Source organism: Sturnus vulgaris, chromosome 2 (assembly GCF_052056855.1).
Source record: "Sturnus vulgaris isolate bStuVul1 chromosome 2, bStuVul1.hap1, whole genome shotgun sequence".
NCBI classification, from domain to species: Eukaryota; Metazoa; Chordata; class Aves; order Passeriformes; family Sturnidae; genus Sturnus; species Sturnus vulgaris.
In genome coordinates, this window is record NC_142244.1 from 77,644,611 (window position 1) to 77,664,419 (window position 19,809).

The following is a 19,809-nucleotide window of genomic DNA, read 5'->3' on the forward strand; positions in this document are numbered from 1 at the left end:
GGTAGTGCCCAAGAGTAGTACCTTTTTGACGTCTCGCTAGAAGGCAATTTGTAATTTTGGGTCTAGGAGCAGCTGGATTTGCGGCGAGGAGGAAGTTTTCGGGGCTGAGGGTGCTTTTCCTTCCTTCTGCCAGCAAACAGCGATCCACGCCAGGATTTGCTTTCTGCTCCTGTATTCAGTATTTCGGCGATGCAATGTGTAGCACGTTTCTGTATGTGTGTGTGTGTGTGTGTGCGTGTGCGTGTGTGTGTGTGTGCCTGCATGTGCGGCTCTCCCTCGCTGTGTCTTGTCTCCAGGATTTCTCCCTGCCTGGCTCCGGAGGCTGCTCCAGCGCTGCGCGGAGCAGAGGTTTCCCCGGCTCCCGTAAATACAGGCACACGCATCCAGAGCACCACACGCACGCACACCACACACACACACACACACACACACACAGAGGCACACAGGCACGCTCCGAGCCGCTGTCCAGTCCATCCCCACGCCGGCTGCTTTCCCCACCGTCTCCATCCAGCCTGGCAGAGGCGGCAGGCACAGCTCCGCGGCGGATCGCGCTGACGCTGCCCCGGGACTCCGCTGGCAGCAACGCGCCCGCGGTTTAAATCTTCACAAGCTACAGACAGATTTTTACTCTCTTTTTTCCTCTGCCTTTTTTTCTTTCCTTTTTTTTTTTTCTTTTTTTTTTTTTTTCCTTTTTTTTTTTTTTTTGGTTGTGGGCTAACTGTTTGTGGTTTTGGGCTTTTAAAATTATTATTATTATTATTATTATTATTATTTTCCTTTTGGCGTGGGGCGAGCGCTCTGCGCTTGGAGAAGGAGCCGGAGGGACAAGGCTACCGCTCTCCAGCCCCCGCCGTGCGCGCATGTGTGTGTGTGCGCGCCCATCTCCCCCCCGCCTCGCAAAAGTTTGCCTGGGCGGCCGGGGGGCTCCCGGGCCGCCGCCCCCGCAGCCGGGGGGCGCGGCGGAGGCGCGGCGGAGCGGCGGAGGCAGCGGGGCGGCTCTTGCGCGCCGCGCGGGACTTGCGCTCCGCGCCATGCCGGCGGCGCGGGGGGCTGCGCGGCGCTGCGCCCTGGCGGGGCCGCTGCTGCCGGTGCCGCCGGTGCCGCCGCTGCCGCCGCCGCCGCCGCCGCTGCTGCTGCTGCTGCTGCTGCTGGTACTGCCGGTGCTGCCGGCCGCGGGGACCGAGGGCAAGGCGCGGAGCTGCGGCGAGGTGCGGCAGGCGTACAGCGCCAAGGGCTTCAGCCTGGCCAGCGTGCCCTACCAGGAGATCGCAGGTAAGGACGGGGCCGGGCGCGGCGGGGAGCGGGCAGGGGCCGCGGAGCGGGGCCAGAGCTGTCCCCGGCGGGCTGCGCGCACGCCCCAGCGGAGCGGGCCGGGGATCGCGGCGGTGTGCGCGGAGCGGAGCGGAGCGGCTCTGCCGGCCCGGGTGGCACCCGGGGGCTTCCCGGAGGAGCATGTGTGTGGGTGAAGATAAAGATTAAATAATACAGGAATTAAGGGGGTGGGGGTTAAAAAAAAAAAAAAGGGGTGAGAATGACGGGGACGCAGGCAGGCTCAGCCGCGTTTCTGTTCGCTGGCTGAAACTTCTTGAGAGTTGCAGCCGGGCGGCGAGAGGCAGCGGGCAGGTCCGCAGTGGCGGCTGTCCCCGCTGCAGCCCTGTGCGGGGGAAAAAACTTTGCCCTCTGCCCGCGGGTACAGGGCGTGAAGGAGGCGGCGGAGGAGGAGGAGGGCGAGGAGGGCAGCCCTGCTCCGCTGAGCTCCGCACCTCTCCGCGGCCCCGGGCGGGCGGGTCGCCCCTTGGAGGCGCCTCCGCCGCAGCACGGAGCGAGCAGAGGCACCGGCTGCCGGGGAGAGGCACCCACACACATCACACACACCCGCCCCGCAGCCCCGGCAGCCTGTTACTTGGCTCTTCCGTCTGCTGAAGCATGCCTACAACAGGTTATATCGCAATCCGCCTACGAAGGTGTTGGGAACGGTTTTTTGTTGTAATTCTATTTCCCTGTTTTTCCATACAACCTTATCAGTTTTGCATCTTTAAGGCTGAATGAATAAAAATGCGTTTGAGGCTGAGACTCATTTAGCAGTCAGAGAGCACCACAAAAAGAGAGCTATTATACGCGAGGATATGAACCGGGGCTGCTTAAATCGGACTGCTTGAGCCCTCAAAAAAGGTGTATGCTTCGCCACTGGCACTTTGCTGTTAGGTCCTACTATTTTAGAGTGAATTAGATGCTCCTCGGTTTGCTCGCTTCCTCTTAAAAGTTGGAAGCAGTAGATTTATCTTCCTTGAGGTGAAATAATGCCACAGTTATTCACTGTGCAACATTTAGCACTTTACATGAGGAATGATAAATGTGGAAAATCTCAGGGCAGCGAGGCTGTACTTCACAAAGATACAGGGAAGGTTTGTTCCATGTTGCACCTTCATCCCTCAGGCTCACTGATTTTCTAGTCTTTCTGTGCTTTTTCCTGTAATTTATATTCAGGTTGCTCATCAGTTATATGAAATCATGAAATCTCTCCTGTGAGCCACAGGAGATCCTTTGAATATGCAGTCATGCTTTCCCTTTGCTCACTGTTACACTAGCTGTTTTCAGACAGAATGGTAGGATATCCTCTGTTCCAATAAAAAAAGAAATTCCAGTAAATTTCAGACTTCTAATAACTTTGGGTAAACACTTGTTGCTTTTAGCTCACAGAGAAGTTTTATTGTTTCATGTATTTTTAGTGCAAGGTCGACATGCGACTTTTAAGTAAGCCCAGCATTTACAAGTTTCTGTTGACATGTATCAGTACAGAAAGTAATTAAATATTTAATAGTAGTTCAATCCAAAATTACTCCACAGTTTCATAAGTAAATCTGCTTTTATGATTAAGTACATAATTTGTGGATGTATGAGTTATGAGCTGCCTGTTGAAGTAGTTTGTTTTTTTTTGTGGCTTATACTCCTTTTTGCTAGTTGATGTATCAACTTTTGAGTAGTTCTGTTAGTAGCTGTTCAAGTGAGTTGTTGTAAGACTAAGATTGTTTTCAAGTGTGTTTCTAAGTTGCTGTTCTTGTACACTGCTGCAAGGTGGGGTAATAGCTGTTCATGCAGCACGGACTCTTGTTAATGTTAAAGCTCTGTATTTGCTACCTGGTGCGATGTTGGAAGTGTAGATAAAGCAATGAATGTACAGATTTTAGAAGCGTTTTCCTTTTTTTTTTTTTTTTCCCATTCTGTCTTTTTCCATCATTCTGACTCGGTTAAGGACGCAATTGGTTAGTGTTACAGAAGTGTAGTCTGTCAAAGGCCTCACGTTTTAGGGAGTTCAAAGAACTTTATTACAGTCATATTTCTGAAAAAACAGTGCTTTCACAGGTTTTAAATCAATGTCTTGATAATATGATGTTAAATAGCAATACACAGTGTGGTTTATATGTTTTGGTTTAACAGTAGTAATGGATTTTTGTTGTCATTTGTTTAAAAGTTATTTTCTAGCTACAACTTTTGAAATGGATAAACTGAAGACAGTGCGTATATACTGAGTCAAAGTGTGTATGTACTGATGTAAAGAGTTGTGAAAAATCCATTTAAATTATAGACGCTATGAACATAGAGGTATATCTCTCTGTTGAATGGAACTACAATACAAGAGACTTGTTAGCTCCCTTCTTTAATGCTATTTATACTGTCTCTCCCTTTTGCACAGAGAAGGTAGAAGTGACAGATTAAAAAAGTTGTCAGTTTTTGTGCTGCAAGGGAGAGTTTTCCTACAGTATCCTACATGAAATATGTTGAAGTTGCAGTAATGTGACTACAGTAGTTCACTGTACTTTTACAACAATGCTAAATAGTTCTGTGTGATTGCACAGAACGTATTTGTAATCATCCTTCTGTGTCTGATGTCTGTGTCTGATCACCGCATTCTGGTGCTGTAACTTTCACTGGAGTACAGCACATGAAGTTGTTTTCTGGCATAGTTTAGCAGAGTAAGTCCTCAATAAAGGAGCTTTACCTGGGAATGGAGGGCACAGGAAGAAAATTTGAAGTGCACTTGATATGCTGCTGTAGGCTTAATTCTGTGTATCGGTCACATGCAGGGCAGGTGGCAGGAGCTTGCAGTGTGTGCTGGGTTGTTCTTGTAATGGACTCCTCTCTGAGAGCTGCTGTGGAGTATCCTGTGTGTTAAAAAGAGTTTTGCTATGAGACTCAGGTTGCCATGACCCAGCATCCATGAGTGTTAGTGGAGTTCCTGAGGACTTGGCAAGAAATGCTTTGCTGTAGGAAAATCTGTCATTTGAAAGTCAATACACAAGAGAAAAATCATAGAACATGTTTTTTTGGCAATACTTGTTTAACTCCAACCATGCCTTCAGTAACTTACATTGTCTTAGAGGAAGCCATGAAAATAAAACATCAAAGTTAAAGTTGGATTGTGCCCTTGCCTCAGAATTTACTGAATGAAAATGAATATCTGACTGTTTAAAGTAGTGGATGTGTCTGCTTTGTGCCTTTCCACTTCTAAGGTGAAGGGTGTGGGGGTTTTGTGTGTTGTGGTTTTGGTTAGGATTTGTTTTTTTTGTTTTGTTTGGAGAGTTTTTACTATTTGCTGAAAAAATGTTTATTTAGATACAGACTAGAACTGTTCTAAAGCATCCAACAGTAACGATGCTGAATTCTAAATGCTGTGTAAGAAGTATGTGAACTTTGTTCTCCTGCACAGATGATGGACGAGGTGAGAGTCTGGCAGCACAGTCACCATAGTCAAAGTAACTAAAATGAAAGCAGGAGCAAACCCTTCATTTTGAAGGTCAGGAGTCACTTGAAATTGAGCTTTGATGAATAGGCTTTATACTGGCATAATACAGAGGCGTTGACTGAAGCGAGAAAGCGTACATAACACAGTTGATTGTAGATCCTAAGTGGTAACAACAACAACAACAACAACAACAACAATAATAATAGTAATAGTAATAGTTATAGTTATAATAATAATAATATCTCAGTAGTCACCCATTCAATGGAGCTATTAGTCCATGTCAGATGTTCCCAAGATACTCTTTCTGAAAGTTTTGCTTTCGTACTCTAAAATGCAGTAATAGATTTACAGAATAGGGAAAATCCTCCTGACTGAATCTGTATCCAAGTACTTGTTCATTAATGCCTTTTTATACTGTTTCTCTGCTGCTGTCTCTGAGAGCTGTGTGAAGAAAGTGCCTGTAGACCAGGAGGCAGATGAGGTTTCACTGACATCTTGTGTGGTTGCCTCAGTAGTATTAAGGAAATTTATTTACTAAAATAAATACTATATTCAGTACAAATTTTTGAGATCTATTATGAGCCATTAGACATTAATTCATTCCTGATCTCCATGATGGCAGTGAAGATGGGCATGGAATTTCATGTAAACTTTATATTTCCTTTTTGCTTTAGCACTGTTGTAGTTGTATCCTCCACATTGTATGTGACTTCTCTCACCTCTGTTTGAAGTTGCAAATTTCAGCATCAAGAGCCTCTCAGGTCACTTCTCCTTATGGCCTCCCTTATTCTCCTGTTGTGGGTGCATGGTGCACAGTAATAAATTGGCATGTGCGTATAGGTAGGAGGAAGTGTAGTTTTCCTAAGACCTGTCTTTGCTGTCACTTCTCTACATATCTATTGGTTTGTGTGTGACTGATGCCGTTAAAGGGAATACAACTTACGTATGCACATCTAAAACCTAAAGGTGATGTTTTTAAGATCAGGGCCTTTGAGAAGAAATATCATGTTTTTAATGCTTATAAATAATTCAATGTTGAATGAGAATTTTAAATCTCAGCATCTGGAGTTTCCCACTGTGACTTTATGCTAGAGTATCTTGGAAAGAGGGACTTTAAAATAGAAAAGGCAATGCTTTAATAATTAATGTAATGATGAACTTCAGCGTATTGTCTCTAATAATCTCTTTTCTTTCTGTTGTCAGTCTGATTTATAATCAAAAAGCTTACCTAAAGCTATAATATTTTCTACACTTCTAAGTGCTAATGTGTTAAACTGTTCTAAAGCTGTATTAGTACCTGTTTCATCACATGCTGTTGTGAAATACTCCTGAGATTAGGTGGTGTTCAGACACCAGAGGTCAAGCACTATGTTAAAAGCTCAGGCCATTCTTTTTTATATTATAGCAATAAAAAATATATTCATTTCATTTATATTACCACTTGGCTCTCATAAAAGGTCAGTTCCAGCTGAATGTACAATTACTTGCAAATGGCAAATCTTATAACAAGCGATCAACAATAAAAGCTTTTCTGGGTAATTTGTCTTTAAAACTACTGCCTGCCATTTCTTTTGAATGACTTGAGCATCTTGCAGTATCACTTGGAGATCTCTGTCTTATTCCCCATGATACATGTAAGAAAACTGTGCATACTAATCTTCCCTTCTGCTTAATAAAGTAAAAATGCATAATTACATTAAAATTTCTAGTTGAAATAACAGGCTGGGTGCTTAAAACTCCATTATTGTATCAAAGTATTAGCACTCCCATTACTAGCAAAATGAAATTACTTTTCTGGTGAACTATGACTGTATGCCCCCTTTTGTACCTGGTTGATGGGTGCTATCTCCTTGTGAAGGGAACCCACATTCTGTGGTTTTAAGAGTTCATGCTACCAGGCATAATTATTATAGCAACTTAAATATGTGTAAAAGGATTAACACTTCTTCAGAAATTCCTAAGAACAGCAAATAAAGGTTGGTGTTTGAAGGCAAAATTGTTATTATACTATTGAGAGAGAATACATTATAAGATGCAAAAGGAATTTAAAATGTGTTGCAGATGGCAAGAAAACATATGCTAGTAAAATTCATAGCACTTGATTCCTCTGTATGTAAACAAGGCCTAAAACCTACTGAAACCAAGATTTGCTTTCTTCACTACTTATTGCTCTAGAGCTCCAGCACACATCCAAAAAAAGAGAAAATATTAGCTTCCCTAATAAGAACATTTCTAGCTCTTGTTATAGGAGGCTGTCACAAAGACCACCAGCTCTCTCCAATGAGCTTCTTTCAGCTAACGTGCCCTTTTCCTGCCAGCAAAGTGGAACAGCAGCACTTTATTCTGTTGAGCGATTGTGAAACACAGAAGACATTTGGAGGCAGGTGCTGCCAAAGACGTGCTGGGAGAGGTTCCCTCTGACTGCACAGGTGACAGCAATTTGAATCCTACTGTGACACCCGCCTGGCAGAGGCAGTCTCTGCGGGCAAAATCAGGGGGTGTGGGTAGTGCTGGAGGGCTGCTGTCCCCTCCACCCACTGTGAAACCTGAATGTGAAGAGAGATGCTCTGCAGCACAACCCCAGCTCTGAGATGCGATGGAGAACTTTCGGTGCATCAAAAGGAAGCAGCCAGGGCTGATACTCCTAATGCAAACAGCAAATTGCTCTCCGGCTCGTCTGGCCTGTGAGGTCTGTCACCTTGTGCTTCTAGTGGCCTTTTAACTGTGTCTCCAGCTGAGCAGCAGATGTAAAGGGTACCGAGCATCTCGAGCTGGTTTTTTTCCTCCTGCAAGAAGCATTTCTACAGATGCTCAACAAACAGCAGAGCCTTGAACCTGCTCACTGACCTGTTGAGTTTAAAATAGCAGGGCAAATCTCCCCAAAATAAGTGGAAGTGTTGCCTACTTTTAACAGACAGTGTGCATTAAATAAGTTTACAGAGTTGCACATAGTATCCCTGTGCGTGTGTGCTTGTGTGTGCATGCAGAGGTAAAGTTACAGCTTTTACTGGGAGCAGCTTCAAAGTCACATGTAAGGACTGAAAGAGCTAGAGAAGTTGCACATTACCACAATAGGTGCTTGCATACCAGGTTGAAACTTTGTTTTATGGCCCCATCTGAGTGACAAATGAATGCAAACATATGCACAGTACAAAACTACATAGGACTCACTTCATATATGTCAGAAAGATCAAAGGCTAAGTCAACCATGCTAATCCTACTGTTTGGGAAGTTTAATTAGTTCAAGCTTGACTGGGCAGTAAGTCCTATAACCTGCCCTGTAAGTCAAAAGCTAGACTTCTCTGTTTCCAGAAACAGTTTATTTGCCAGTCTGCACAGCTCTAGATGTGTTTATAATGGTAGCAACATATTTATCTGATGTTCTTAGCCATGTCCCTCTGGCTTGTGTGTTGAGTTTCTAACATGCTAAAGACTGCAGGAGTATCCTTCTGGCATTTATATGAGTTGGCCTTGGAGGGAAGTCAGTGCATGGGGTGAAGCTTTTGTACATCTTGTTATCAGATTGTGATGTGCTATAGTGGGGAGATGTATGGGGATACTGCTGTAGCTGGAGAACTGTGGAGGTATGTGGAAGTACTCCAGACCTGGCAAAATACAGTTGGTAAATGCCTCACTATGGTTTTCATGTCAAATGTTTGTGGATGGCTTTTGAGTTATTGTTGGTATCCCTTATGACCTTGGAGTTTGTTGTTGAGAGTAGTAATTAATACAGGAAACTAAAATGGCTTTCTTAAATAGGATTTATGTTTTAATAAGTGAAGCCTAACAGTGGGGAACATATCTTCATGTGCAGTTATCCTACCTAAAGTGCAACAGTGGTGACTGATGGTCACATGGCCAAGGGTGCTCTTGTTAGATCCTGTATACGTTTCCCATCAGCACTTTTCAGTTCAGAATTCAGGTTTCTCATTTTCAGGAAATGTTTCTCTGAGATGCAGAAAACTGATGTGATAGCAAATCCACCAAAAACAGTCTTGAAGCTGCTCAAGATGGTATGTGGGAATGTATACCCAAAGTCATGATGAGAACATGGGGCTCACAATCTGATCGTGTCTTTCAGGGAGATGTCTTACAATTCTTTTGAAACTTCTAGAGAAAGATTGTGCATCTTTTCTCATGTGTCACTGAAATGCAGTGTGGCAGTAGTATAATGTTCTTAGCAGTAAAGTTTAGAAGGAACTATTTTAGCAGCTGAACATTTTTGGGTATTATCCCCACTTCTGTGCTTGGGTTTGTAACTGCATCACCATCAACTTTACAAGCCATACTAGCAAAGTCATCTGTTCTCCAAAACTGATGGAGCTGAACACTTTCCTGGGATGAGGAAAAGTACTGAGAGGACTTTACTACCTTAGGGAAACTCTTGTTACCATGACAGTGTGTGGTAGCTTATGTGGTCAGTTTAGTAGGTGTCTGCTGATTTTATGGCATGTTGAATTTGGGCATTGGGAGGCAAATGGATGAGGTTGTTAGACCTCATATTTGTATACTTTTATGTATCGTTATTTTCCTGTTTCACATCTTTTCTTCATCTAAGGGTGCCCATTCCCAACTCTTTGCACCTTTGACCTTACAGTTATGTTCTCACAGTAGCACTGAAACAGAGCAGTAGCAAAATGCTTCTTTGTATGTCCTAAGTATCCCATTGTCAGTCATCAGACTTCAGATGCTGAACAATTTCTAAATGCCTTCCAGTTTCTAAGTACCCTTGTTTTTAAATGAGTGCTTGTCCTTAAGAAGCTTAAACAATGCAGTGAGAAATCAAAGGCAAGGGCTGATGAGCAGCAGTGTCCAGTGGCTCAATCTGATCTGTTTTCTATCTTTTCTCTTAAACTGATATAGTGTTTCAGAGAGAAAAGAGCTGTAAATACAAACAGCAACTTCATCTTCTTTGGCTACGCAGAATTGATTCACAGCATAAACACAAACTATAATGTCTTGGTTTGAAAGACAGGTGTCTGCTAAGAAAGGCAGGAGCCTCTCTTTGAAAGGGAGAATGTAAACCCCCTCCCTTCAAATGTTTATAATTTTGAAATTAAAGGGCTCTGAGGCAAAAATATGGGAATAGGAATAACAGTTCTTTACTTGGAAAATTAAAATAGAAATACAGTATTACAAAGAACAAACCTAAAACACTGACAGAGTCAGAATACAACCTGACACCCTGTCAGTCAGAGTGTTGGTAGCAGTCCCATTAAATGGTGGCTGCAGTCCTCCTGCAGTGACAGATGTGGTTCAGTTGGAGCAGTGCTCCTGTAGAAGGTGCAGTTTTCCTTCAAAGATCTAGTGATGATGTGGAAAGGTCTGGTTTTCCTCTGGAATCCAGTGGAAAAAGGATGCCTTGGTGTTCCAAATCTCAGTTTTAATCTAGATAGGAAAGGCTTGGCTCCTCCCCCTGGGTGGAGCATCTCCCAGTGAGATGATGTAATTTTATTAGTCATCCAGAAGGACTCAATGGCCCATTAACAGACTATATCTTCCTGGAGAAAGGATGGGTTGTGGAAAAGATAAAGAACACTGCCCCACCTGGTTTCAACAGATGGTAGAATACATACTTTTGGTTACATCCTGTATTGCAACCTAAGATATATGAATACTTAATTTTCTGATATTAGCTTTTGGCTTTACAACTTTAACATATAAGTTAATACTGCAAATGAGCAATTTAGGTTCCTTGGATGAGAATAGCTATATATAATTTTATCTGTCAGCACTATCTTTGTTATAGAGAAATATGGAAAGAAGAAACTCTCAAAGAGTTTCTCATTCAGGCCATTTTCTCTTTAGCCAGTTCGAGTAATTGTGAGTTACAATATTCTTATCTGGTTCAATCTTTGCATGCATGTATTTAAAGCTGTTTCAAAAAGATGACTCACAGTAAAACTTTCCTTAATAAAACAGTTTTTATTTTGTGAAGTAGTCTATCCTTGGCTAGCAGTCCTGTTGCAAAATAAAGCAGAGAGGACAGATAATGCAAATCAAAATTGCAAAGTAAGTCATGTTGGCTCAACAGAGGTTTAGGTGGTTTTGAGCAGAAAATCAAAATCTAATTTAAAAATGAAGTTATTTAAAAGAATGGGACAGGGGATGTTTATTTATTGAATTAGTGACAAGCAGGAGCAATGTTCCTTGACCATTGCTATTCCCAGAGATTGTCTTTGTGCTGACTATGGCCTGGCAATAAGCACTGTTAATGGAATACCTGGAAAATAACTAATATTCAGTGATTAAAGACAAACACCTGTCTTTCCTATGTAGCATGGCTGATGAAGTGGACGGACTCCCAGAAAGGACTTCCTGAAACTGAATGCTGAAACAGTGATTAGCTTGTTCTTAAAGCTGATCTTCAGAACTCCTGTACTGTTCTTTGAATGAGAACTCCAAAGCCTCTTTCTTCTAACTACTGAGACAGCATACTAAAAGCTGTGTGTGAATTGATTGTAGTCAGATTGGCTCTGAGGCATGTGCATGCTTCTGTTATTAGTTTCTTGAGTTAAAGACCCCCCCCCAACTTGATTTTTGCCTATCTGTCTCCATTGAATGCAGCCAATGCAGGAATTTGATTGAGAATTAATTGCAGGGGCTTTTTTTACAGAAATAAACAGAGCAGTAAATGATCAAAATTCAAAATTGCAATTTAATTGTGGGAAGCACTGAAGAAATGCAAGGAAGGAGCAGTCCTGTCTACAAAGAGGTTCCATTTTGCATTTATGTCAGTATTTCTTCATGAGACTTACAAAATCATAATGTCACAATTATGTACATATTATTTAAACCTTTCTTTGTTACATAGACATCAAACATAATACAAATAAGTCTGCTGCTTAATTTTTTAGTTATCCTTCTAAAAGATGCCAGCTTCATATCCTGGTGAGATTCAACAGTAATTGACGGATCGTTTGTGGATGCATCTTTGTACCTTGTAAATTAGTAATTTACAGTTTGAGTTTGCTTCTTAAAGCACTCCAGCTGGACACAGTAAATCATTGTCTAGAACACGGTCTATGCTTGGTACAGAAACTGGCCAAACCACAAACTCTTTCCACCTCATATACCAAAATCTGGTTGCTGGCAAATACTTAAACACATAAATACGGATCACTCCTGAAGTAAAGTTTTTTCCATATCTGATAAATGTATTTAAATTGCTTTTCTCACAGTCTGCCCAATGGACTAATTCTGTCTCTTCAACCTAAAGGAATACATGGAAGTATTATGTCCACAGTGTATGGACATATGTATATACATTCATAAACCTCTGTACCCAAACAGCTCCTTACATTCAAAAAGTCTGCTGAGATTGTATCACAGTCTGAGGTATATGTAATACTGTGGATAATGAGTGGATTACCAATTTGGATTATAAGTGAGGTCCAATTGTCTTTTTAATAGTTGCATAGATTTCCTGTCATTGTTTTTTTCTTCTTCAAGTATTCTAGAGTAATTTCCATTTTTCAGTGACAGGAGGGTCACTGCCATTACCTCCATGCCTAATGGACCTCCAGCTAAATCTGCTTTTGACCAAAGACAAAACACTACAGAAGTTCCTTGTCCTTTTCAACTGCAAGAAGTGCAAAAAGCCAACTCAAGATGAAGCAAATTCTGCACTTAAGAATGGATTCATCCAGATTTTATTCTGTAAAGCCAAACAAATCTCATATCAGTCCATAAACTTCAGTTGGGTTAAAGAATCCTGTGTGTCACTTTGCTATTGATTTATAAATTTTAGGTTATTTTTTATAGCCCTTTCACTATAATTTTTCCATTTATTGTACAGCGCAGACACTAAACCTTTCTAGAAAGAGTAGCATCATTGGAAAATTAGGATCATCATAATTTTAATGGCTGTTACCTAAGTGCTCATCATTTTGTTCCATTCTGTGGCTTGCTTGATGTTTGGAGCTGATCAACCTGTTGCATCCAGTGTCTATTCTGATGAGTCATAAGAAAAGGACAGATGTAGCAAAATAAAGCTTCTCAAAATGGATCTTAAAGTTTCTGTACCTTTATGTTAATCCAATATAGAGATACAGAAGCAAAATCTTAATTAGCTGAAATAGGCAAATATGAGATGAGCTGTTTGAAATTTTCAATAAGCATTTTGGGAAGCTGATACTAGCAGCTAGCAGCCACATTTTCTGATTAATACCTATTTGTATTTTTGACGTGATCATATGAAGAACAAATTTGTAAACATTGCCAATATTTATTCCACAAATATTTGTCTCATTTTTATTTCACCCTCCTGTGATCTGCAAGTGCTAATCATTGGAACCTTTTGGAGCAAAGAAACTTACCAAGTTGCATTAGATATAACAGGAACAAAATATTCAAAAATATTTTTGTGGAAAAAGTGTCTTGGTCGATCTAATTTTACAAGTGAGCTGCAGGCATGTCTTTCAATAGTGAGGAGTTAATTTGCAAAGGCAAGTTATAGAATATATTCTGAACATTTTCTCAGTTCCTTACAGGGAACTTCTCTCTTCTAAATCATTATTTTCCATTCTGTCCAGAACACTTCTTGTTTATGCTATACAGACAAATATATTCATCCCCATTTCAAAATAAGAAAAAATAAGAGATAATTCAGTTTTTAAAGTTACTTGTCATTGCTGAAATACTTATTGCTTCCACAAAGAGTTAGGCCACCACTCTTTTTACTGATACAGTCCCTTACTTTAGGCATCTTTCTGCCTTGCAGGATAATTTTTCATACAAGTGCTTAAGGCTGCAGGATAAAATGCACGAGGGAAGTTAGAACAACTGAGTAATCAGCCAGTGAATGTGATGTAGGAGAAAAACGCTCCTGTGATGTGTGATGCTTGCTGATGAGTGAGAGAGTTGAGTCCTCCCTCCACCTTTTGAGACAACATCTTCAAGGCTCTTTTTTGAGATGTAATCTCTCTTTTTGAAGCAATTCCACTGTGGATAAATAGTATCACATAATAACAAGAAATAAGAGAGGGACAGTGGAGAGGAGCCTTGTACAATATGCATAGAGCAATAGGACAAGGGGAAATGGATTTAAGGTGAAAGAGGAAAGGTTAAGATTAGATATTAGGAAGAAATTCCTTAGTGTTAGGGTGGTGAGGCACTGAAAAAATTGCCCAGGAAAGTTGAATATGCTCCATCCCTGAAGTGCTCATAGCCAGGCTGTATGGGACTTTGAAGAGCCTGGTTTAGTGAGAAGTGTCCCTACCCATGGCAGGGGGCTTGGAATCAGATAATTTTCAAGGTCCTTTCCAACCCAAATAATTCTATGATTCTGTGTTCGTTGAGACAGAGAGGATGTTTTGTTTTGTGCCTGTTTTTTAGCACATCAGTGTAAACTATTGGAAATGCACATGATATTGTTGAAGTTGAGTTTTAGGTAGGCTGTAGTTCTAAAAATGGTTTGATCATTCCTCAAACATGTGCATGAAAAAGAAAACATTCTTGGAAGATGTTTTTATTTTCCTGTTAGTGGGAGTGGGTGGTGGTGCAGAACGGTTCCTCATATACCCTAAGAAGGGGTTTAACATTTTGTGTTCTATAAATATATATATATTTTTAAGAATAATAATATTTTAAGAGTAATACTGTAATATACAAAAATATCCCATGGAGAGTCAGCAGCAACAATCTTGGTGTTATCTGCTGAAGATGAAGCTGTTCTCCTAAGATGTTCCACTAAGGTTAAGGTACAAGAGAGAAGTCTTGAAAATCCTGTGGGTTCTGTCTGTTTCCACTACAAGTTTTATTTTCTTTATGAGCCTAGATATAAACTCGGTACTGGGAATAGTAGCAGCTTAAGACTTTCTCCTGGGGAAATTGTTTGACTTTTGAAGAACCTTTGAAGGTTGCAAAGGTATTGCTGGCCAACAGGCACAAAATAATTTGATATAAAACTGAGCTCTAGGTTGCTGTTGGAAACCACCAAGATAATGAGTCAGTTTAGAAAAAACAGGTTCATTATTTTTTAATTGGGCTACTCATCAAAAATGCAAGAGGTGTTCCAAATATCATGAAGTTTAAGAAAATTAAGTTCTGATGAATTCCATATACATAACATGATAAATCTATCAATTATACACTGCTGACCCTCACAAGTGAGTTCTTCCTCCTTTTCAAACGTCTTCTCAGGTGAAAAACAACACCAACATCAATTTAAGCAATAGATAAATATGAACTGAAGTACTTAAAATGAAACTTTAACAAGACCAAAAGCATTTTGGCAAGATTATTTCAGGGAACAGTTAAAATAAATGAGAACAGCTTTCCTTTGTGATTAACACCATTATATTCTCATTCATTTATGACATTATATTAATTCAGGATATTATATTCATTCAAGACTTACACAGCAATTTTCAGAGGAGCTGTGTAACAACAAAATGAGAAAAGCAATAAAAGACACAGAACTAATAATACATTTGATATTGAGAGAAAGGAGGATACAGAGTGGGCTGAGAAAACTGGGGCATATCTACATTCAGCTTGCTGCAGAACTCTAATATAGGAAGATATAGGAACTAAAGAAGCATTTCTTGTGCAGTTACATAGACATAACCGTGACAGAGGAGGTGGATATTTGGTGGAATGCTGATGAGTGGACTTACAAGGCTTTCTGAGATTGGTTTTTTGATTTCACTTTCAGTATAAATTCTCTCCTTGTTGCCATCAATCCCAAAAATAAAACCGAGATCAGAACTCTCTTTCTAAGAATTTTGTAGTCTTTTTATAGGGGCTTAGTACTGAACTCAAAAATGACCGTGATGCTTCTATCACTCATCTGACTCTGTGTTCCTGAGTGACTAACAACTGCAGAAGTCTTGTGTGATGTCTTTCTGAAAGTCCCTCCCCTTAGTGTCTTGCTTTTCTCTCCCTTTGGTCCTTCCCTGAACATCTCCTAGGTTTTCAGCATCTCTGCAGGCCCACTTTAGCACATCTCAAAATGCTCATGCCCCTGCACCCATACTGCCAGCAGTCCTTTACCTCTGTACACAATTACCCTGTTCCATGTGCACAGCATGCTGGGGGGAGAGTTTCTTGCTTTCACTTCTTTTTTTGTTTTATATCAGATTCAACAATCTCATCAAGAAATCATTCTCCTTGGGCACTCATGAGTAGCTGACTCAGTGTCCTCTAGTTTTCACTGACTAGGTTAATAGAATTCTTCCACCTTTACTGTTTTCTTTGGTGCTTGAGTTAGTATTTAATTTGTGTTGCCTTTATTACAGAGAAAACCTGACAGTAAATTTCCAACAGCTTCATTCCATCTTACCTTTTTCCCAGCTGCTTGGTGTTTTTGTTGGTTTTTTTTGGTGTATGTCCATCTCCTGGCCCTTCCCCCCCTTCTCCCCTTTCCCCTCCTGCTTTTTAAAAATTGCTCTTAGTATTATGCTTCTGCGACTTCAGACTGTAGCTTTATCCACCAAAAGAAGATATCATTTAGTGTGGTCTTCTTATATTTAGAATTTAGCCTCCTTTCAGTGAATTTTCTGTCAGCCTTTTAGTCAGAACTTTCTGACTAAAGCCTGTCAAAACTCTTGGATTTTAGAAGGGCCAGGGCTTCTTTCTTTGCCCAGAATTTTATTTCCTGAACTATTTATTTTGGAAGATCATTTTCTTGAAAGTTAAACCATATGTAAGAAACTCCTGGGGATATGGAAAGGAGTCCAGTCAGTTCAGTCTTTGAGTGGGAACAAAGAAGTGGGGAACAAAAGCATGAGGCACACAAGTTTGCTTCTGTAGAGCTGTGTAAAAATAAATACAGGCTGAGTTTAGCAATATCTGCTGGGAACAAAGACATAATAACTAAAGTAATCTTTTGTAATTTTTGCATGTGTTAATGCAGCAATTTTGCTTAAATTTGGACAGTATCAGAATCTTGTTTACAATCTCTAATTTTGGACCCCGTCTATAATTAGTGTTTTATTCTTATACTGTGGAAGTTATACCCAATGCAGTTCCTTTTTAAAAAAACACTAGCTCTCCATTCATATTCCTGCCACAGTGGAGGCCCCAGGAGTTTTCAGCTAACATTCTCATGCAGAGGCATCCTTTGTGAGCCAGCAGACGGGGCATCTCTGTGAGGGCTTCAGGTAGGAGATGGCAGCAGCTTCACAGTGGTCCCCTCACTCTGCCATGAGGTGAGTAATTAAAAAATCATGGAATGTTTTGTGTTTGAAGGCACCATAAAAAACATCTAGTTCCTTTCTTGGGCTGGCACACCTTTCCCTAGATGAGGTTGCTCCGAGCCCAAACTAAACTGGCCTTGAACAGTTTGAGGGATGGGACAGTCACAGCTTTTCTGGGCAACCTGTTCCAGGGTCTCACCACACTGTTCCAGGGTCTCACCACCCTCACAATGAAGAATGTCTTCCTAATATGTAATCTAATGGTAGATTAGAGTAGATATTTTGGTTTAAAGCCATCCCCCCCTTTCCCTTTTGCTAGAGGTCCTTGTAGAAAGTCCCTCTCCAGCTTTTCTACAGGCCCCCTTTAGATACTGGAAGGTTGCTATATGTTTCCGTGAAGCCTTCTCTTCTTCAGACTGAACAACCCCAAGTCTCTCAGCCTGTCTTCAGAGGAGAGGTGCTTCAGCCTTGTGATTATTTTCATGGCTGTCCTCTGAACATGCTCCAGCAAATCCATGTCCTTCTTATGAGTCATTACTGTAATGAGCTTCCCTGGCATCTCGAGTCCAGGTGGCTGCACTCCAAGGACCAGTGTCCTTCAGCCCACCTACAAATGACGTGGTGTGGTCCAGGTGGGTCAGGATGCCCTACCTGACCTGACTTACATTGAGTAACAGCACCTGTTGCCTTAGGAAGTAATTTAATTCTGTGTGCAGTAGAAGAATGTGTTGGATTGTTGTGGATTTGGGTGTAGGGCATGACTTCAAATAAAGATATTAGGAATGGAGGTTTATTGCATTTTTTCTTCCTCACTTTTGGAGGAGGGAGAAATATTAATAGCAAACAGCAGTACAGATGTACTTTTGCTTCTCAGTCATCAGCACTTTGGGAAGAATACAAAAGCAAAGGACAAAACAAGAAAAAAGCAGACACACGGTAGAAGTGACAGGATGTGCAGAAAAGCATTGCCTTTGCCATTCTGCTATAGTCAGAAAAGTCAAAATCCACATCAGAATACAGGAATGAAAAATGACAGCCTTCTAGACTGAAGCCTGACAAAATTGCAGGGAATATAAGCTAGCTCCAAGCAAAGCACTGCTTATCTACCATTTATCATGATGTTGACTCTTAAGATGAAGAGTGTGATAATGTATTTGGGGAGTGTAAAATTAATTTTTTTCATTAGCACGGCAATTTTTAATCTTATTATTTCATAATTATTCCACAAAGTTTAGAGACATTTAACATTGCCAGTAGCTTTTTCATCTTATCAAATAGCACTGAAAAGGAATCAACATACTGAAATCCAAATACAAAATCAATATGAAATTGCCAAAGATTTGGCTTTTTTGTTTGTTTTGTTTGGTTTTGATTTAAACAGATACACAGGCTTTGAGAAAAAAAAGTTTTTTTAATTAAAAAATACATTTAAAATGGTACAGTTTTGAGTAATGCATGGAATAAATTGCTGCTACCTAAAAGAACACCAGAGGTAAATACAACTTCAGTCTAAGTCAGGACTGAGGAAGCACATAGTATGAGGCACCACAGGGCTAACTGATATATTTAATGCTGCTTTAATCTCCTTTACTGGCCTGCACATGGCCAACAGGCACAAAGTTTGTTTGTTGACATTTTTTATGTTAACTGTGCTTTTAGCAGCAGTGAATAAATCCTGAATTAGGAAAGAAACACCAAAACAAGTTTTTTAACAGTGTAAATAAAATGTAATTTAACATGATAGCATATTGTGACTATAATCTGATGTGAAAAGTATTGTATAAAAAAAATTATTCTTACATTATATTCTGGGGTTAGTATTAAATAGTGGTAAGGACTATTAAATAGTTCAAGGACTGAAATTGTAAAATATAATTGTTCATGATCCTGTATGTAAATAGTGATAGTACTCCTTGCCACTGTTTTACCCGTGACTAATTTGCCTTTATAATCATGGTATAAAAACCCCACACGATCAAGATACAACTATTTTAGTAACTCAGGTAGGCAGAACAGCCTGGAGTGGATTTTTTTTTTTTTTTGGCATTATACTGTAGGACAAGGAAATAGTTTATTTAAAAATGAAAGACCACTTATTCTTTACAGAAAGTTGGTAGTTACCAGTGATGCAGATTCTGGACATAAATGAAACAAATACACTTAATGAACTATGTATTGTGATGACTGTTGCTTATTTCTTACACTCTAATTCATGAGCAGATACTGGTAGAGAAAGCTTTGCTTTGAACAGAACCAGAGCTGGATAAAAGCCAGGAGAGAGAAGTCTGTGAATTGGAGCTGAGATATATGTTTGATAAAACCAGAGATTACTTTGTATTTTTGTATGATGCTAGGGACAAGTAGAAGGGATGGATCCAAAAAGAAAGGTACTTGAAAGCCCTTTGGCGATAGGATCAAAAGGAAAGCAAATGGGAAATAAGGAGGAGAGTGAGGGGGAAGAGGTGCTCCATAACAATGTACAGCAGCCTGTGGAGGGAAGTGGAGGTGAAGGAAATGTCATGTGGTAGCTTCTCTTCAGATGTAAGTCTTTAATCTTTTTCTGCATTTTTTGCATATGAATTCTGTAGAATTTTATTTATTTTCAAAATTTCATCAGGCACAAGTGCTTGTTGGAGTATTTCTGACAGTATTCCTAGTGTTTGAACTTCATAGTTGTCATTAGTTCCTTCAATAAATATTCCCTGCTGTTGCTTTGATTTTCATAATTAGTCATTCCCAATCAAGTACATTTCTCAAGAACTGAAATTGTGAAATATAAATTTTTCATGATCCCATGATGAAAAGACAATTTTAAAGGTTTTGATTCACAATATATGTTCCAGCTAAGAAAAGAACGTGACTATGTGAGAAAGGACAAAGAGCCAGGCTCCAGGATACTTCCATTTTCGGATAGTTTAGGGAATT

General features: G+C 40.4%; 1 protein-coding gene across 1 annotated transcript in view; it reads left to right on the plus strand.

Moving 5' to 3' along the window:
- The first annotated feature begins 860 nt into the window (after window positions 1-860).
- The window catches only part of GPC6 (glypican 6), a 724,435-nt gene continuing 705,486 nt past the window's right edge, over window positions 861-19,809 (plus strand). Inside the window, exon 1 of the mRNA XM_088159818.1 lies at window positions 861-1,272. Coding sequence (XP_088015944.1) covers window positions 861-1,272 — 412 coding nt within the window. The remainder of the gene's footprint in view (window positions 1,273-19,809) is intronic.